Source organism: Seriola dumerili, unplaced genomic scaffold (genome assembly GCF_002260705.1).
Source record: "Seriola dumerili isolate Sdu_G_001 unplaced genomic scaffold, Sdu_1.0 BDQW01000003.1, whole genome shotgun sequence".
NCBI lineage: Eukaryota > Metazoa > Chordata > Actinopteri > Carangiformes > Carangidae > Seriola > Seriola dumerili.
The window spans coordinates 17,847,883-17,868,722 of record NW_019174258.1 but is presented as its reverse complement, the minus strand read 5'-3'; the positions used below and the strand labels follow the sequence as shown (position 1 = coordinate 17,868,722).

Below are 20,840 nucleotides of genomic sequence, written 5' to 3'. Positions count from 1 at the left end.
TCATCATCCTGTAAGGCCGACATGCAAAGCTCCCTCTATAAACCATTAGCTGCTGAGTTACATTGCAGCGATAGAACAGTGACGCTCAGTCACTGCTCGGTGATGCAAACCACAGACTGTGTAAATGCAAACCACAGCCTTAGCAGACTTTAGAGGATCTGGACCTGCTGAGGAGGTCTGACTCTTTAAGAACGCACAGACTGATTGGTGCTGTCCCACTGTAAGCAGCTGTGTCCACTTTTTTAGGTACACCTGTACAATCTCATTCAATCAAATCCAACAGTTGTGCCACAGCATCTGTTTTCATGAAGAACGGTGGTGGGCTCTGAGTCAAAGCTGCTGTTGTACTGGATGACTAGATACTGACAGCTGTTTCTAATATTTACATACATGAAGTGGTCACAATATAAGGAACACCTCTGAATATAGTGCAGGCAGGTACATACTCACTGACTGATCTGCCTGTATTTGCTCTTTTAAGGTAGCTTCAGACTTTGATTTTAGTTGGCCGGGTAAAAATTGTCCTCCTGATTGTCCACATTGTAAATCTACTGTTGTTCTACTCTGTACACACAACATGTATTTCCTGTCTGTCCTAGAGGAGGGATCCTTCCTGTGCTGCTCTTCCTGAGGTTTCTTCCATTTTTTCAGTTTTTTGGGGAGTTGTTTCTTATCCAGGTCATGGGTCTGGTCTGAGGACAGAGGGTGTTGTCTGCTGTACAGATTGTGAAGTCCCTTATGGCAATTTTGTGTTATTATGTTGGGCCACACACACGTGTTTGTTGTGGTTAAACACCTGCAGACATACTGTACAGCCCTGCAGGTCCTGACTGTAAATATCTGATGACCCTCGTTTGACAAAATGTTTAAAAAAAAACTTAATAACATCAAATCTCTTTCCCTACAATTCTGCCTCAGTCTGGAGTTGACACAATGTAATTAAGGCTGATCTGGCTTCAGTTAACTGAGCCCTGTCAATCTTTCATTTTCTGCACATACTCAGTTCACAGTGTTACGGATTTACCGTCAAATAAGACAGGAACAACTTGTTGCTTTTAGCTGGTGACTGTCACTGTGGGTTTAATAAGCTGTAGTGAGCTAATGAAGCTAACGTTAGCTCCATGAGTTGGTAGAAAAGTGTCTCAGGCCCGTTTTAAAAGGAGAATCTTTTTGAACACAACCTGTGTCCTCACAAACTGTAGTTAAATAATGAAATACTCTCTGACCTCAGACTTAAACTAGGCTACTACTGTGGCTAGTTAACCAGACATGCTAACAGCTTGTCACCTGGCTGCAATGATGTACAGGTGTTCTGTAGTATACTGTGACATCACTGTCAGGTGTGGTTAAAGACAGCAACAGAGCAGACACCTTTGAGTGAAAGTGGGCGTGGTCAGAGGACAGATGAACTCTGCTGTAAAGTTACAGTTTCAGAGGTTTGACTTTGAAACAGGTCTGGGAACAGTTAGCTCAGGGTTGGGTTAAAAACAGTTATCAGTCTGTATCATTAAGACGTGGTCAGTTGTCCTCTTGCTCTGAACTTTTCCTGTAGATTTTACTCTTCGTCTTCCTGAAGGAGGTAAAGCTGGGGTTCACCTCCTCTGTCTTCTCCTCCTCACCTTGTTCTTTCTGCACTCGTTTCTGATTCCCCTCCTCTGGTCGACCCACAGCTCTTCTCCTGTCTCTCTCTCCAGTCTCTTCTTCACTCTGCTCTGTTCCTCCAGCCTTCCCTCCCTCCCTGCCCTCTGCCCCCTCCTCCTCCTCCAAGTGACTGAGATGCATCCCCCTCTTTTTTCCTCTGACGGCTGACAGCTGATCTGCAGTCTGTTCCTTCAGCAGTCGGTTTGGTCTAGAGAAGATCATTCTCTGCTGGATGTCACAGGATGATTCAGGCTGTCTCTCCTTCCGCAGACTAGAAAGGAAGTTGTGAGCGGCCCTCCTGTTGTCCTGTTCACTGGTCTCAGACACATCCTCCAGACTGTAGTGAGTCCAACGCTCAGGGTGCACCAGGTAGTCTGGGACTCCTCTCTTCTTTGGTGGTGTGGGGTCAGTGGACGGAGGGTGGCTCGTCTTCCTGCTGGGACGTGGAGGCTGAGGCCGAACAAACTCTCCGTCTGTGACGTGATCCTGGTTCACAGAGGAGGAGGTCAGCTGGGTGACACTGTCCAGGCAGTCAAAGATACTGTGGCTGCGGTCTGAGAAAGCTGAGCTCCCTCCTCTCAGACTGAAGGAAGTCTGAGCAGCTGACGTAGAGATCACAGCCTCCCCCCGCCCCCCATCATCGTCATCATCATCATCATCATCATCATGGTCCAGCTACGGGTCAAAGGGAGCACTGCTGGGCTGTTGTTCAGGTTCAGAGTCATCAGTGTCTGACAGCTCATCCACATCATCACCGCGGTCATTTCTCTGATCACACATCTTCAGAGACTGGAATCAACAACCTGGTGAGAGTGAGATGGAAGAGCTCAGAAAAAAGTAGAAGTGTCTCTCACAAAACTCTACCGTGAATCATATAGTTTTCATTTCATTTAAAGATTTCAAAACCTCAAACTCAGAGGTTCTCAGTGACAAAACTGATTTATGAGTTAAATATAAAGAGTACATGTTTTCAGATTACAAGTCATTGTTCCCTCCGTCTGTACCCACAGGGGGTCCAGGGTGCAGACAAGTAAGAAACATTCAAAATGGTGACAGAAAGTCTTTATTAACTTGAATGCTGAACCCTAAAGTCAAGTAATTGTAATCTGTAATTTCCCCATTCATGAAGATGACAGTCACAGCCTCAGCTGGCTCTGCATTTAATTCACTATTAGACTCAGTTGGCTTTTGTCAACATGTAAGTGAACCCACTCACTGTTTTAATCACACCCTCCATCTTGTTCTGACATATGACATAGACACTGAATTGCTCAGGAACTGCAGGGAAGAGGAGGAGTGCTTCCAATACACTGAGCCTCGCCTCCATTACAGCAAATAAACTATTTTCATTCCATGTATCATTCTTACTAAAGGAGGCAGAGGAATAACTGAACATAAGACACACAGAGCAGAGAGAGCAGGAGAGAGGGAGAGAGAGAGAGAAATCATCGATAATGAGGCTTCGTACTAACGACTATAACCAACTCTACATATCAAACAGAGGGAGTCAGACATAAAGACCTGCCTCTAATAAAAGTCTGTTATGTTCTGGAGCTGAAGTAAATCAAGACTAAAGCTGCGTTTTGACCTAAAAGAAATAGTTTCAGGAACTAAAAGATCCTGTGGCCCATTGTTGTCTGCGTTTCCACCACGGCCTAAAGTCCCGGGAAGATTATGTAAATTACTTGACATTACATTATTCACAGCACTTTGAGGACATAACATGAACGAAAATATGGGACAAATTGCGTCCCATATTCATTCAATACAGGACGCAGTATTTAATTTCAAATACGGGACGATCCTGTATTATACATGATGGGTGGCAACCCTAGCCACTCTGGTTGTTGTGGTCCTTTATTTTTCTGAAGTCCTGTTTCAGTTTTTTTACCTTCTCCCAGGCCTTGTTATGCAGTGTGGATGATGTGTTTGCTCGCTTGCGAGTACTCCACCAGTCAGAAATGTTTAGCACTGCAGACCACACTAGGGCTGTCCCAAACGATTATTCTTTAAACGATTAATCTAGCGATTATTTTTTCGATTATTCGACTAATCTAACGTTTATTTTTTTTTGCAGAGTCTGCAGACTACCGCACTGTTGGTGTCAAGATTAAAGTATTCACAAACTCTGGAGGACCGTGTGTGAGCCTTTTTTGCCGCGTGTTGCTCCACACGCTCCGTCTTACTGCTGGTAGACGCCGCCATGTTGTTCAAATAGATTACACAGACGCAAATCATTCAAGTAGTCAATGACTTCAATTACGTCACCGCGTTGTCCCAGCCTTTTATCAGCTTGTATCCGGGTAAACCAAAGACGATGGATATAAACGGTCCCATTAGAAAGTACCAGTTTTGTTCTATGAACATTTACCCTGTGTGGTTTTACACGACGCGTCGACACTAAAATTCCACGTCAAATAATTTTTATAATCCACAACGTCGATTACGTCGGATAATCGTCCCAGCCCTAGACCACACCCCCCAAAGGTCCTGAACCTTTGGAAAGTACTCAACCAGGTACCTTTTTGGGGGTTGATCAATTACCCCGGAACTAAATTTAGACCCTGGTTCCTGCAGTGGAAACACATATAGTTCTTCAAAAGGTTCCTGGGGAAAGTTCCTGCGGTGGCAATGTGGCTATTTACTAGGTTTAGACTAGGGCTGGGACGATTATCCGACGTAATCGACGTAATCAGGGTAAATGTTCATAGAACAAAACCGGAACTTTCTAATGGGACCCTTTATATCCATCGTCTTTGGTTTACCCGGATACAAGCGCAGCACAAGGGCTGGGACAACGTGGTGACGTAATTGAAGTCATTGACTACGTGAATGATTGTGTAATCTATTTGAACAACATGGCGGCGTCTACCAGCAGTACGACGGAGCGTGTGGAGCAACAGGCGGCAAAAAAGGCTCACACACGGTCCTCCAAAGTTTGGGAATACTTTAATCTTGACACCAACAGTGCGGTAGTCTGCAGACTGCAATGTGCATCTTCATTTGTGTGTGTGTCTGTGTGTTGGACGGGGCAAATTGTTATATTAAATGACTAACTGGAAAATAATTGCAATAAAATTACTGTTAGGTTACTAAAAAAAATAATCGCTAGATTAGTCGAATAATCGAAAAAATAATCGCTAGATTAATCGTTTAAAGAATAATCGTTTGGGACAGCCCTAGTTTAGACCTAGTTTTGTTTATTAACATTTGACTTCACAGTAATGGGTTATACAGCATCACAGCATACAGCAGGTGACAATACTGTAATCAAATAACCATTGTAATTTAGTCCACTGCCATGCGTCAATACAATAGAGGACAGCTAACTTTACACCCTCACAAGTTGATGATGATGTTGATAGTACTGCAGCCTCACTGCGTATAACACTAGATGCTGTGGCCCCTCTGAAAAATAAGGTAGTGTGTCAGTGGAGGCTAGCTCCATGGTACAAATCACAAATGAAACGACAGCAAGACAGGTAGTGGGTTTCCACCAATCTAGAACAATTTCAAAAGGCGTGGAAAGATAGTCTATCAACTTACAGAAAAGCCTCCATGATGCCAGAACCTCCTATTTTTCATCGATAACAGAAGAAAACAAGAACAAGCCCAGGTTTCTGTTCTGGACAGTCACAGCTCTATTGAGCTGTTCATTCCTTTAACCCTCAGTAGTAGTGATTTTATGAACTTCTTTACAAATAAAATGTTAACTATTAGAGAAAAGATTCACCGTCTCCTCCCCACAGCTGACTCAGATGTACTGTCTAGTACAGTAACTGACTTATATTTAGACTGCTTCTCTCCTGTAGATCTCTCTGAGCTAACTTCAACAGTTTCTTCATCCAAACCATCAACTTGTCTTCTGTTTTTCCTTTAATCAACACTTCTATGTTAGATCAGAGGCCAGTTTCAAATATATTTTAGACTAGGTCCGTCTTAATTTTGCTCATGGATTCACTTAAAAAATAAGACACATTACCGTCAGGCTAACTCAGGACTAAGATGAATGTTACCATGGTAACAATAAATGATACCTGCGCTGACCAATAGCACAACAAATCTGTTTTTAGAGACTGCAGCGATTTTTTTCCAAATCAGATTTTTCTTATTATTGTTTCACTTCTCAAGTAAAACGTCCTTGTAACTGTTGAATTCTTTCTAAATACAAACATTTTCTGCTGAGGGTAAACGGAGCTCAGTGGTTGGATGCGGTTCCTCAGCCTGCCACTTTTAACATTCTGAAAAAAGTTTTAATTTCATTCATTCATTCATTTGAAAACAGTCCGGCGTAAGATACTCAAGAACTAAACTGCTATATGCAGCAGATGAATTTAGACCTCTCACTGAAGTTTGACTATTTCTTATGTCTACGCCACAGTCACTAAGACTAGGGAACTACGGATGTCGCTCTTTCTATCCCCCACCACCCCACCACAAACACACAAACACACAAACACACAAACACTCACAGTTTCATATAGTCAGTATACAGCAGTACTCTAAATTGACTAACAGCGATAGAAAGTAAGTGTTATATTCTGACAGACTGAACGGTGATAACTGTAGTCTACTAATGTTTTGAGTACCCAGTTCATGTTATGAGCTGCTACTGTTAGCCTAAACAAGCTAATGTTAGCCTTCCTGTTTTTGGCTGCTGTAACCATTGATTTTATCCTGGATCGTGTGATTGACTTCTTATTTGTCAAATAATATTGTAGTTCACTCTTCGTTTGTAAAATAAGCCTGGAGACTTGTCCATGTTTGTGATTGGTCACATGCTGCACACCCCGCCCCTTTGACTAGAACGCGCTCAGGAAAATCTGCGGTATTGTACAGAGCTAATATCAACCGTCGTGTGAACGCTCAGCGGTCGTTTGGCTCAGTGCAGCCAGACAACAAAGAGATAATCTGGCCATGTTGAATTTACCTCGTTGTATAGGCTCCAGGTCCACTGTGCTCCTGCCCCAAAATCAACTTCAGCACCACTTAGCTCCGGGTGCATGGGCCTCGCATTAACTCGTAGCAACTCAGCCGAACACTTCTTCTACTGTCCTTTCAGGTCAGGACTAAAGTACTGCTGCCCCCCAGCGGTTACAGACTGTGATATGCCGCGTTCAATTTTATCGTTTAAACAGTGTTTACAACCAGTTGAGGGGAAAACGATCAATTGGAAATGTCGGGTTACTGCTGACACTGGTGAAAAAGAACTGGACATGGCTACAGAAAATGCACAGATACAGTTAAGTGATAGTTCTATCGGTCTGCCGGTGTGTGATCATTATTATTATTATTATTATTATTATTATTGTTATTGTTATTGTTATTGTTATTATTATTCATTAATATGATACGAAAACTTCTGCTGATCTTTCTGCCCTGATGACATGAACGCATCATGAAGGACCAGTCCAGCGCATGTTCAACATTCATTTTCTCATTGGCTCAAAGGTATTTGGCTTGCTAAGAGGGCGGGATAGCCTGCGATAGTTTGTTGTGATTGGCTGCGGTTGTGCAGACCGGGAATATTTTGAAAGTAAGTGGGACAGGGTGTGAGCCGTTCGGTTTGCGTTTGTTCGGGCTCTGTTGATACTGTAATCGTCTAGTTTTCAGCCTCTAAATAATTTATAAAGTATCTTTAAAACTGTTCATGGAGCAGAAGTCACGGGAAACCACGTCTGCTGGAGGGATGGAACCTGTAAACACCATGTCGGACGTGTCGGTGGTTGATTTGTCGTCGTTTGTTAACGTTGAACTCGACGTGGAAGATAACAACAATGGTAACGGAGATTCTGCAGAGAGACATGGTGTGTCCGCCATAACTCAAGGTCTGTGTCTACTACTATTATTATCGGATCTGTAAAAAACACAGAATATTTCAGTATTTGGTTTGTCCTCCTTTGTCTTTAATGACATCATGAACACCAGCTGCAGGGACTCATGATAATCCATGTTCTCCCATCATGGCCTTTCTCGGTCTTAATGCTCATTAATGTTCAATGGAACAGAAGTCAGGCGACTGTTGAGGAAAGTCAGTGACAGCCAGGACCCCCCGTCAGTTTAGTGTTGGTGTCCAAGTCCAGAGTAAAAACAAACGTATGTGCACTCATTTAATTTCATCTCTACTACGTTTTGCGGTCATGTACGGTGGCGTTCCTCTGTTTTCTGTTACACCGTTACACCCCTCAACAACGTCTGGAAGTCGGGCCAAAATATTAAAAGGCTCACAATCAGACAGGTAGATAGTGGCTGTACATACAGTGTCATATGAATGTGCACTTCACTGTAGGGCTGAATGATATATGGTTATCAAATCCTTATCTAGATATGGACATGTGCAAAAAGCAAGGATATGGACGATGTCAAATGTCTCCCCATGAGTTTATTTCCTCTGTGGCAGCAGAACATGTTACACCAGTCATCAGAAAGTGCTGCAGGTTAAACTGGACTAACCCGACTAACTCTGAAAGAATAACTACAGACGCACCTGAAAACACTCGCTAGCATAGATGGCGTTTTTTAAACCAAATTTTTAGGAAAAATGTATAATCTCTTTTTGCACCTCTAAGGTGTTAATATACATTCAGGCTTCAGACAGTTCATACAGTAGAAGTAAACAACTGAATATTTGGTTTGCTTCAGTGAACAGCATTGTGTGAATGTCTTAAGACAATAATCCAGAGCATTTAGACTGTGATACCCATGCTGAGTAGTCTAACAGAACAGGTTACAGTTTTATCTTAATCCTTTTCACAGAGCTGCTGAGACTGAGACTTTTAGTAAGGAAAAGTGAAAACCCCTGAGCTAAGAGTGAGTAAAAGTTGGTCTCAGCAGCTTTGTGAAGAGGACTTAAGAGAAAACTGGCAGTTAGAAACATTTAGTGTGACTTAGGAGAACTCTTAGTGGTAAGATGAAATGCTTTGTGAATACGGAGCCTGATAGACATTTTACTTTTATGTAACTGTGTCAGGACTGGTTTCACTGAAGCTGCCCTGCTGAAATGCATGTAACAGATAATAAAGATCATCTTGTCTTTCCCAACAGCTCTGTTTCAGAACGATGAGGAGGATGAAGATGAGAGTGATGACGATGACAGTGGCACAGACCACTTCAACACTGGAAAGTCAGGGACTCAGCTGCAAAGGTGTGAGCGTCACGGTGGAGTGACTTCAAGTCTTCCTGACACATTTCAGACGAACCACCTGCTGTTCTACGAGAGGTTCAAGGCCTATCAGGACTACGTGCTCGGTAACAGCAGACACACACTGTCACAGAGTCTGACTCCAGTACAATATTATTAATAGTCGTCAATCGTTAGATGGCTCTTCTCTGTGTGTATTTGTGTGTAGGAGACTGTAAGCCCTCTGAGGTGAAGGCCTTTACAGCAGACTACCTGGAGAAGGTGGTGGAGCCATGTGATTGGCTGGCTCTGTGGTCGACTGATGTGTTTGATGTTCTGGTAGAGGTGAGACCAACTCACACACGTCTCTGTTGGTATTATAAATCTACTTTTCTCTTCACCCCACTCGACCTTCAATCTTGAGTCAGAACAGGACTTTGGAGGAACTTGGTTTAGTTTTGATGGGATCTTTTCCCTGACAGGTTCCTCATTTATGAAAGCCATCGCACAAACAGTCTGCATCTAAGTCTTTAACCTAGGAGACTGAGCCCGTCTTTGCTGTTTGACTTTGTTAACTTATTCTTTTCATTTTTTTCTTCATTTTTATTTTCAGTTTTAATTCACTGTTTGATTTATGTTTGCATTCAGTTTGGTGTGGTAAACTTCTCTCACGAGCAGGAGCAGCTCCCAGTGCTTGTGACCCTTATCTGCTTACTGTGTGGAGCTGTAAAACTAAGTAACAGAACATAACTGATTACGTTCATACATGTTGAAGTCTGGATCTGATCAAGAATCTGAGAGGGAAGCACCAACAGTAACAGATCACAGCAGGATGTCTCTCTTCAGTAAATATTAGGTCCATTAGCTTCTTATTGTGACATAATGCTGGAATTAGTATTTCCATCATAATCTGTGTAAACATGTTTCTATATCTGCTCCTGTAAATAGTTGAATGTGTAGGAAATGAGCTGAAATGTAACTGAAGTGAAAATGTTTAAACACCAAAGCTAACATTAATAAAATGTTCTGCTGTAGCCAACCGACTGTAGCTAATCTGCACTGTTGGTTATTAGTCTGCTGGAGCACATTAAATGTCTCTAATACCACTGAAGTAGACTGGGACTGGGAGAAGGACCGGAGTCTGGACCTGAGGACAACTTTGTTAGGAGCTGACGTCAGCTCGTCGCACGAAGTGTTGAGAGCAGTGTGACACCTGAGCTTTTGTCAAACTAGGAGTTTACTACACTAAATTTATATATGACAGAAAATAAGGTCACCAGATCATATCGGGTATTCGCAATTAATGATGATCTGACTATAGATAAGATCAAGTAAAAAATATTTGTCTTTTAAGTGTAGTGGAGGAAAAGTCAGAAGAAATAAAACTCAAGTAAAGAAAAGATACTTGGAAAATATACTTATGTACAGAAATGACATACTTCATTACCATCCACCCCTGGTCAGGATGTGCTCTCTCACACAGGATATTGATAAATCACATATACTTCATGGACATATAATAAATGAGGCCACAGATGAGTTATGAACTATTGGACAGAGTCGGCGGTGCAAAGAAGTTGTGGAAAGAATAAAAAAAATGTTGAGTTCCTGCCCCTGTGTCTTTCTCACCTCAGTTATCAGGCTGCATCAAGAGGAAGAGACTGTCTCATAAAAATAGCGTGACTGTCTGTCACACTGAACTGTTCAGAAATGTGTTTGAGATGTGGATTGAAATGTAATACGTGTGGATTGTTATAAATCGCTGACAACATGTCTGAAGAGCTGCTTATGATAACAGGTGCGTGATGTGGAGCTGAAGGATCTGAAAGCATGTGTGAGGCTTGTGCTGCCTCTGCAGTGCGACACCAGAGGCTGTGAACTCACTGAAGAGTCCATGGAGTCTCTGCTGGAGGCCACACAGCACAAAGTCCTACTGCAGGAGCTGCAGGTGGTCTATGAAGAGTCTGGGGATTTTGATCAGACTGCCCTCGCCCTGGAGCACCTCAGGTAGAACTCACTGACCTGAGTTCACTCTTTGATGTTTGTCCACATATTTAAACTGTTGATAACATTGACTGCCCAGCTGTGCCATGCTTTCCTCTTCCCCTCCTCTATCCACAGGTTTTTCTATAAGCACATCTGGAGACAGTGGGATGAGGAAGATGAAGATGATGACTTCGACTACTTTGTCCGTTGTGTGGAGCCTCGTCTTAGGCTGTGAGTGCACCCTGTGTCTCTGTGAAGATCTTGTTCTAAGTGTTGGTTCATTCCACTGAATCCTGTTTGAAAATGTCTCATCTCAGCTACTACGACATCTTGGAGGACAGAGTCCCAACAGGCCTGGTGGCAGAGTACCAGTCCTTACTGGAGAAATGTTCCCAGTGCTTCCAGCATTTCTCTGTGCTGCGCAGCGGCCTCAGCCCTGACTCAGACTCGGAGCTGGATAACGTGTCCATGGTGGAGGGTCTGAAGCTGTGCGACCAGCTGGAGACGTTCAAACGTAAACTGCATATCATTGAGAACCCCCTGCTGAGGTAGACCTGTGTGTCCTTCAAACTCACCACCACTGCCTTTTTATCTCATCCAACTGTTTCCACAACCTGGATGTTCACCACCTCACCTCCTGTTCAGGTACGTGCTGGGCTACAAAGGTAATGCCAGGCAACAGTGTGTGCAGAGTCGTGGGCCCAGAACATCAGGCATGAAGATGGTCCACGTGGTCGCAGACTCCTGCAGCACCACGCAGCTCCAGTCCCTCCTCAGTGCCAGACTGCTGCCTCTGTGCTCATGTGGGGACACTGAGATCCAGGTCAGTACTGCAAACACACAACAGGACCAGCGGCCGGTCCTCTTTGACAGGTGATTTTTCATCTTACACTAACAAATCCATTATTAAACTGATCATCTCTCCTCACTGTGTTCTGTTGGCAAAGATCAGTGTAGAACATTTTAGATGTCTTCTCATGGTCTGCCAACCCCAGCCGTCAATAACCTTGAACATGATCAGCTGATAGAAATTATTCTCTGCTCAACATCTTTCTCTCACTAAGGGCCTGATTTACTAAAGCTTTGCGTGCGTAAAAACGTGCGCAAGCGCGACAGCACGCGCAAACACATGCTGATGCTGATCTACCAACCGGGCGCACCGAGGATTGCGTCTGTCAGTCGGGCAAAATAACACGCGCTATCCATTTTGCGCTTCTGCCTTCATGAATATGCAATATAGGCGTGCCTGCCAGAACGCGCAAAATATTGGGAGGAGTAGATGCAAATAGAATCATTTTGCGCACGCAATGTGATTTACCAAACCTCAAACTAATTGTGCTGATTATTTTTGCGTCTATATTTAGCACGTTTGAAAGTCAAGTCTTAGGCTACCTGGCACAGCCGTGCGCACAGATGGCTGCGGTCGTTGTTGCAAGGAGGCGGCGTAGGCACGACAGGCAACGGAGAGAACGCATCTTTTCTGTTCGTGTCACTCTTTTTGGAATGGCAGAAGACAAAATAATCGAGACATATCGGTTATCCGGCGATGCCATTTTGGAGCTTCTCCGTGAAGTAGGAGCTGATTTGGATCCAGTCACAAGGAGGAGTCATGCAGTGCCTGCTATGAAACTCACAAATGTGCTTGTTTGCCTCTTGTACCAGCACCTCCAATTCCGTGGCTTCAAATTTGCTTTTGCGCTTCCGTTGGGTCTGCTCGTTTGTATTCGCCACGGTGAACACCCTTAACTCGCGCAAAGTCCTCATTTAAATAGGGTGGGCTCAATAACTTTTGCACCGGTAGTCAATTGCGTTGTTAATCTAAGTAAATCACCCGCAAGCCCCAAACAGGCAGCGCGCGCAATCTATCCGTGTGCGCACGCAATTTAGCGCTCTTTATTTGGGATCTTAGTAAATCAGGCCCTAAGTGTGGGACACATGCTCTGTTGTTAGCTCCTCACAGGAGGGGCTGAGTGCAAGGTTTGTCCTGAAGGTGGCGCCAAAGGGAAGTAAACGTTGTACTTGGTGTACAGTGTCTCTTAATGAGACTCAAATGGGTGAGTTCATACTGTGACTGTGTGTTTAGTTCCACAGAGAGCCAGTATCAGCTGTGGACTCATGTCATCAAGGGGATGTGGTCATTATTCTCCCAGGGATCTACAGTGTGAACAGCTCCATCTTCATACCAGACTCCATCACTGTAGAAGGTAAATAAAAGGGGGCTGGCGCACGTTTAACATAAGTAGTTAACTGAACAACGCAGTTCTTCCTGTCCAGCGTCCAGGTTGTTGAAAGAGCAAATACACTTGCACCTATCTGAGCACCTATGGGTGCCCATTGCTGGTGCATCGATATCTGTGGAAAAGGATTGACCAACAAAAACCTGGTCTGAAGTCAGTGGTGCAGTATTTCACTGTTATTTTAAGGCTCATTATCAAGAGAGTAACATGGACCAACATACACAGGCACACAGAGCTCACACACTCTGCCTGTTACACACAAGCAGAGTGAGCTGAAGATGCTCTTAGATGTTGGATGAGTCAGGTGAACATTACAGTACAGCCTCAGAAGGAGCTTCTTTGTGACGTGTTGTGTGTTGGATATCGTTGTCATGTGTCATGGATGTCTCTTGCATGAGACTCTGCAGAGAAGCTTCTTTTTACTACCTGGTAACTCCTCCACAGTGTTCCACATTCATCACCTACATTTGTCCACAGTTTCATAACGAACCGAAGATTCATTCACACTTCTCATCAGATCACATCAAATATTTCTAACGTTGTGATTTGTGCTGTTACTTCTCTGTAGAGCTGTGTCAGCGCATTGATGACTGGACTCACAGGTCGATTTATAATCAACTGACTGCAAATAGAATCTAACTCTGAAACATGGTCCATTATAACAGCAGTAAACCAAGGTGCAGTGCACCTGGTCTTTAAAGGGATTGGGAGATGCACTGTGATTGTTTATTGCCTGTTATGCCCAAAACACTCCCATGAATAATTAAGAGATTAAGTACAACCCTTCTGAATCATGCGTCTGGAGCAGCAACAGTTTTTTTCTGCCTGTAAAATAACAAAAGTGACATGGACACTCCCTGAATGCACTTGTGTCACGCACTTCAGACCATGCGCCCTGACTGACATCATCATCAGTCTTTTATAATAAATTGCAGTCCACATGTTTTTCATAATGAACAAACATGCCAGTACAACAGTGTGTTTCTGTGGCACAGGAATAAGACCCAGGTTACCAGGGTTTGTATACACATGCTTAGTTATTATCATTATTATTTTAATAATAATTATTATTGTTTATATTATTATTATCTTATTATTTATTGTTTGGCAATAATAAAGAAACTCACCTCGTCCTGTCAGTGAGTGGGTTTAGAGTCTGTTCTTTATCTCTGCTGAGTCAAACATGGATCTGCAGTGCAAGGTAGAAATGTAGGTTTAATTTTTATAAAATTGTGCTGCTGTTTACTGACGTGTGTGTGTGTGTGTGTGTGTGTGTGTGTGTGTGTGTGTGTGTGTGTGTGTGTGTGTGTGTGTGTGTGTGTGTGTGTGTGTGTGTGTGCGTGCGTGCGTGCGTGCGCACCAGGCTTTGGGTTTCCTGATGACGTGGTGATTGAGAAGAAAAACAAGGGCGACTCATTTGTGGAGTCCACAGGAGCTGATGTCCGACTGTCCAACATCAAGTTCATCCAGCATGATGCCATCGAGGGAATTCTCTGTGAGTACAGATGAACAAGGCTCCATCACGGTAAACCTGTGTGTAACACATCCACACCTTCATCTGTCCACTGTGATCAAAACAAAGTCACTTTGAGCCGGACAGTGATGGAGGAGATTCCTGCACTTTCTATCATCATCATTCCCACGAGCTGCTGTGCACACACTTCTGTGGAAACAGTGTTAGATAAACAGTGACACAGTCTGTGAACCTGCTGACTCTGCTGTTGATACCTGCCAGGTGTCCGTCAGGGGACTCTGAACATGGAGAACTGTGTGCTGCAGTGTGAGACGACTGGAGTTATCGTCCGGACGTCTGCCCACCTCAACATGAACATGTGTGACCTATATGGATCCAAGGTGAGTGCTGTGTGATCGCAGCTAATCACAGGTACAAACTCCTCTAAGGCTGAGCTTATTGTTAAAATGTTTGCACCACATAATTCACTGTTCTGGTTCTCTATCTGCTCTCATGGCAGCAGCAGCTGTTTTCATAGAAACATCTGTAAACAGCCTCTGTCCTCTACCCGCTCATCATACAAACAGCAGACAGTCACAGAGCAACTGGTGAACATTGTGGAGCATTTAGCAGCTAAAGAGACAGATATTTCCCTCAAGAGCTGGTGGAGACCAAACACAGAGCTAAAAGAGAGGGAACAGTGGACTGAGATTCATCAGATGACACAGACATCATAACACATCAGTCATGTTGATCTGTAACAGCTGGAGGTGGAGATAAACATGATTGATCACAAGTGCAACTACAAGCTTCTTGTTCTGCTGGTCAAAGGCATGGGTTGGTGCAGGTTAAATACTGACAGATGTTTTAGTGAGACATTTTACAGTATAAGATAAACTATGGTAGTATACTGGAGACAGTCTCTAAAAGACCTGAGACAGACCAGGGTGGCACAGTGGTGCAGTGGTCAGCACTGTCTCCTCACAGCAACAAGGTTCTGGGTTCAAACCAGGGCTGACCCTGGCCTTTGTTAAGTAGGTTTCCACCAGGTAAAGGTCAAAGACCTGCAGGTTTGTCTCAGTGTGTCAATCCTGTGATATACTGGAGACCTGTTCAGGTGTACCCGCCTCTCGCCCAGTGTCAGCTGGGTTTAGCTCCTAAAGGTGATGTGTTGAGGGGAGTGGAACGGCTGACTTCACAGCCTGCCTTCAAACTCAGGGTCCATGTTTTTTTTACACCTTTGTAGCATAGTGGACATAACAAACTGGTTGCTACTCCGACATCCTCTCCAGAGTCTCATCCAGAGCCTTGTGTACACCGCTGATGATGACATTAGGAAACAGTCATAGAGGGTCTTTGGAACTTCTGCTTATATTATTTCACCGCACTGGCGACAGTCAGAGCCAGATGTGCCAGATGCATATTGTTTTCGGGTTGTGTGTCCGTCCATCGGCTGTCCTATTCTCATGGACACGATATCTCAATAATGCTTTGATGGAACTTCTTCAAATTTGGCAGAAACGTTCACGAGGAGTCAAGGATGAAGTGATTAGATTTTGGTGGTCAAAGGTCAAGGTCACGATGAACTCATAGAACGCAGTTTTGGCTTTGTGAACGCAATACATCTGTAACACCACCACATCACCTGATGTTGCCTGGCTGTTCTTCTCTTTATAGCCAGTGATTGTCCTCATCTCCTTCCACACCTCTCTGGTGTTGTGCTATAGCTTCCTCTCTACTTTCTTTTTGTAGTCCTCCTTCGCCTGCTTTAATCTCCTCTTCAGCTCATGTTGCACACACCTGAGCTTCTCCCTGTCTCCATCCCTGAAGGCCTCCCTTTTCTGGCTGAGGAGGGTCTTGATGTTACTGGTGATCCAGGGTTTGTTGTTTGGAAAACAGTGTACAGTCCTTGCTGGTATTACAGTGTCCATACAGAAGTTAATGTGGTCCGTGGTACATTCAACCATTCTATCAAGGTCAGGGTCCTTGCTTTTATCATGTTCCTGTGACTCCAACAGGACATTCCAATCTGTGCACTCAAAACAGTCTTTTAGAGACTCACTGGCCTCCGGGGTCCAGTTCCTGAATGAGCGGGTGGTTGCAGCCTGCCCCAGTACACAGGGCTTGTATGAAGGCTGAAGAAAAACCAGATTACGATCTGATCTGCCAAGTGGTGGTAGAGCTGAAGCAGTGTAGGCCTCCTTGACATTTGCATACAACAGATCAAGTGTCTTATTTTCCCTTGTGGGACAGTCAACATACTGAGTGAAGCCAGTCAGGTGAGAGGTGAGAGTGACATGGTTAAAATCCCCCAATACTGCAATGAATGCATCAGGGTGCTGGGTCTGTACTCTCGCAACAGTCTTGTGAATGATGTCATACGCAACTGCAGGCACATTTCACATTTCCCATGAGGATCGATAGTAGGAAAGGTTTATATCTCCATCTCCTAGCCTTTAGCTTAGTTCTGCATCCGCGGTACGGCTTCTTCAGCTCAGCCGGTATGGGATGTTTAACTCCATATCTGGTACACTTTAAAGCCAGGAGTTCCTCCTTCATGTACAATATTTTCTCCATATCAGACAAAACAACAATGTAGAATAAAGACATCAATCAACAAAAAATACACTGACATACTGCAAAGAAAACTACAAGCTACAAAGGACTTGCTGCTACTCTGCCATTTTATTGACTAACATTTACAGTGATTTTAACTGTGATTGAGGCCAGTCATGTTGCTGTGTTGTGTTCAGGGGGCTGGTGTGGAGATTTACCCTGGCAGTGTTTGCAGTCTGGTCAGTAATGGTATCCATCACTGTAAGGACGGGATCCTCATCAAGGTGAGAAGAGACGGTTCATTGTGTTGACACAGACACTGAGGAGTCACCAGCAAACAGACTGTGCAGCTCTACACTGTCATAGTTCATTCTCTGCGCAGATGTTTGCTCCTCACACAGACTGACAACCAGCCAATAGGACTACTAGTACTCTGAACAACATTTATTCAAAGAAGGAAATAAAACAAAGACAAAGGAGGACTCTTCATTCAAGCCAGATGGTATTAAAGTGTTCACATAATGAATCATAAACTCTCTGATGGGAATTTAAATAATTTCAACATTTATTAAATAAACATTAAACTGATTATAAGCACTCAAATGTCAGGCTGCTGGAGGCAATCAGATATTTTTGTCCTCAAATTCTAGTTCTAGTTATATTTTGATTTGTCAAGACAAAGAAAAGTACATGAACATTTAAGTAAGCAAAGTACAGAAGTTGTATTTCATGTGATTCAGACACACGTGTTTTGTGGTGTAGACACTATACTGGATTTAACAACTAAACGTGTCCGTGTGTGCATGCGTGTGTGTGTGTCCGTGTGTGTAGGACTTTGCTGATGATCTGGATGTGATGCCGTCTATCACCATGGAAAACAATGTGATCCACAACAATGAAGGCTATGGAGTGATTCTAGTGAAGCCGAGCACTGAACACAGAGCTCCTGCGGACAGTGAGGGTAGGCACAGCTCCCAGTCACAAAAACACTCTGCTGTACACCATCAGTGTTTAACTGACCTTTTGTTCCCAGAAGACCCTGCAAAAGACCCTGCTGGACAGACAGCTGAAGATGGACAGCTGGGAGGAGTTTCAGATCCTCCAAGTCCGACCTCCAGCAGCTCAGCAACTGCTCAGCCAGAATCCACAGAGAACGGCACAGATGGTGACGTGGCGTCCACCTCAGGCAGGAAGTGGCAGTTTAGTCGTCAGCTGAGCCGAAACAAAGAGAAGTCCTGCAGCCGAGCTGTCCAGGATCTGATGGACCACCAGATCTTTGTCTCCATTCAGGGAAACCAGTTCAAGCGCAATGGCATGGGCGACTTTGGCACCTTCTTTTACTGAGAAACCCCTCTAGCACTCTGAACTCACACAGGTCTTTTAACATCACCAAAGTGCAATGGTTATTTGATGAAAGCTTCCTATTTTAGCTGATTTCTTCTGTTTGTCATGAAACAAATTTTGCTGCTTCACATTGTGCAGAGACGATGATAAGACAGGAGGCGTGGTGTGATCAGCTGTGAGCTGATGGTGTTTCTAACTCTGACCTTTTGAAGCACAGTAACAGTGACTGGATCCACCTTTTAACTTTTATCTTATTTATTCCTAGAGTTCCTGACGCTAAATGTTTGAATTTTTTTGTGCATTATTAGTTTGAAATTCACTCGGCACTTTGTAGTTTTGTTGTTTCAGCTTCAGATCTAATAAAAGTTATCCTGAAGGTGGGTGAGCACTGATGTTCAGTTGGATGTGATCTTCACGCGGTGCCTCTGGTTTGTTTTTTACCGTTTAACGATGTGTTTTATGGTTGAGGGAGGAGGTTTTATATCAGATTGATAGTCTGTGGTTTAAACTGAGAACATGATGAATTTCCTGAAGATTAAAACATGTCTGATGAAACCTCAGTATGTGTTGTTACAGTGTGATTCACATCTTCAGCACACCTTCACTTTAATGTTAGGGAACATTTATTATAGCAAGTGTTTAAACGGCTCAGGACTTGAATGAATCAGAGGATTTAAATCTACATGACTTCCTTGTCCTCCACAAAGCCAAATATTAAAAATAATATTTGAAAAAACAGCTGATCAACTTTTCATTTTCTTGATTTAGTCTAATAAATCTACATGGCCACAGCCAATCACATTGATGGAGCAGCAGACGACGGGTGAGACCTCATATAATCAGACATGATCATTCTGCTTTTAAATGGTATCAAGTTTATTTGAAGGTCAGGTCATGAAAACAAATTTAACAGATGTAGTAAACTCAGTGTTTAAAGATGTAAAATCACATGACATAATCACTATTATTAGGGCTCCAAACACTGCAGGGGCTCAAACAAACACTGCATGTTTTCAATTTATAGAGAAATTTACAGGACAAAAGCCACACTCAGGACTGTTGTGGAGAGATGCATGCGCTGTAAGATGCAGCCATCTTGGACAATACCAACCAGCCTCTCCACAACATTCTGGCAGGACAGAGAAGCAGCTGCAGCAAACGTCTCATCTCACTGCAGAACAGAGAGGTTCATGAGATCCTTTGTTCCCACTGCCATCAGGCTATACAACACCTCAGCCAAAGACAATTGAATTTCCCCAAGGGGATCTATCTATCTATCTATCTATCTATCTATCTATCTATCTATCTATCTATCTATCTATCTATCTATCTATCTATCTATCTATCAAAACTCTATTGCATGTTTGCAAAAGGTAGTAAGTCACCAAAAACATTTCATTAAGTTTCAAAACCTAGTTTTTGTGTCAGTTAATTGGCCAGTGCCACCAAAATGAAAAGTTGTTTTGTTATCATTTGAGCCATACTGGTCAAAATGTATAGATGCTTTTATACCATGATAGTCACAAATTACATCATGATTATGATTGCCACAAAATAAAAAAAACATCCAAAAACAATGAAAAACCTGTGGCAGTTTAGTAAAAAAACAAACAAAACAAAACAAAAACATTTGTACCTCTTCACAGAAGGCAACATAACACTATAAGTTCTCATCTACGTGGATATCCTGTCGGTCTTGTTGGTCTGGCCAGAGATTTTCGTCATCATCACATTTGATGTTTTCCCTTGCAATGCATCAGGGGACAAATCTCCTTGCATGGCCATCCCCTGCATTGATCACCTGTGATATCCTCACATGCAGCCTTCATGGCATTCAACAGAGACATCTGATCCTGTGGCCCATGGTCATATTTTTTCCACCTCCAGGCTGAAAAGAACTCGTCTGTTGGATTCAGGAACAGGGAGTATGGTGGAAGGAACTCCATTTTCATCCTTTGATGTGCAGCAAAGCATTCTCTAACAGCGTTGGCTCGGTGGAAGCTGACATTATCTCACACAATCACATAATTTGTCAAATCTGGCCTAACTAAATATCTCTCATGTTCTGGTATTAGATCTCTGTAAAGTGTATCTAGGAAGGCCATGAGAAATTGGATGTTGTAGGGCCCAATGTGTGGAATATGTGTGCTCATACCATTCTCAGAAATGACAGCACACATTGTGATATTGCCCCCACGTTGGCCTGGTGTGCCAATTGTGGCTCGGCGGCCAATGACATTGCAGTCACGTCTCCTGCATTTGGATAGACTGAAGCCAGCTTCATCCACAAAAACAAGAATATGGCATGGTTCTTGTCCCTCCAGGTCCATCATTCTCTATATAGTAACACAGTAAAATATAACGTTAGTTTTACATAGTCTATTCTAGAACCAGACTGGTTATCAGAATAGAAATTTTTTCCGCTTTTACTGCATGGGTATCTACAACTTCAAGAGGTACAGGCATCATTGAAGGACAGTAAAACTCCCTGTATACAGTAATA

General features: G+C 43.3%; 2 protein-coding genes across 3 annotated transcripts; one reads left to right on the top strand and one right to left on the bottom strand.

Annotated features, from left to right (window-relative positions):
- Nucleotides 1-1,518: 1,518 nt before the first annotated feature.
- Nucleotides 1,519-2,878, bottom strand: tssc4 (tumor suppressing subtransferable candidate 4). The gene is made up of 2 exons (XM_022742278.1): nucleotides 2,858-2,878; nucleotides 1,519-2,316 (listed from the first exon to the last, which is right to left on the bottom strand). Exons 1-2 carry the CDS (start codon nucleotides 2,876-2,878, stop codon nucleotides 1,519-1,521), a joined length of 819 nt encoding a protein of 272 aa, XP_022597999.1.
- A 4,325-nt stretch (nucleotides 2,879-7,203) lies between these two features.
- Nucleotides 7,204-18,882, top strand: shcbp1 (SHC binding and spindle associated 1). 2 transcript variants are annotated; one of them, XM_022743449.1, is made up of 13 exons: nucleotides 7,204-7,469; nucleotides 8,686-8,889; nucleotides 8,991-9,106; nucleotides 10,560-10,768; nucleotides 10,883-10,978; nucleotides 11,065-11,295; nucleotides 11,393-11,570; nucleotides 12,831-12,951; nucleotides 14,348-14,479; nucleotides 14,720-14,838; nucleotides 17,191-17,277; nucleotides 17,825-17,954; nucleotides 18,030-18,882. In XM_022743449.1, the coding sequence occupies exons 1-13, from the start codon at nucleotides 7,292-7,294 to the stop codon at nucleotides 18,335-18,337; spliced, it is 2,109 nt and encodes a 702-aa protein (XP_022599170.1). In that variant the 5' UTR covers nucleotides 7,204-7,291; the 3' UTR covers nucleotides 18,338-18,882. The 2 variants fall into 2 exon arrangements, with proteins under 2 accessions (XP_022599170.1, XP_022599163.1); XM_022743442.1 differs by having other exon boundaries at nucleotides 18,027-18,882.
- The last annotated feature ends 1,958 nt before the right edge of the window (nucleotides 18,883-20,840 follow it).

Bases quoted from the DNA above. Each gene is read 5' to 3' on its own strand.
- shcbp1 (XM_022743442.1), top strand. From the start codon at position 7,292: ATGGAGCAGAAGTCACGGGAAACCACGTCTGCTGGAGGGATGGAACCT. The intron at 14,480-14,719 runs GTGAGTACAGAT...GATACCTGCCAG, and splicing joins TGCCATCGAGGGAATTCTCT to GTGTCCGTCAGGGGACTCTG. The intron at 17,955-18,026 runs GTAGGCACAGCT...TTTTGTTCCCAG, and splicing joins AGCTCCTGCGGACAGTGAGG to AAGACCCTGCAAAAGACCCT.
- tssc4 (XM_022742278.1), bottom strand. From the start codon at position 2,878: ATGGAGGGTGTGATTAAAACA. The intron at 2,317-2,857 runs GTGAGTGGGTTC...TTTGACCCGTAG, and splicing joins TGGAGGGTGTGATTAAAACA to CTGGACCATGATGATGATGA.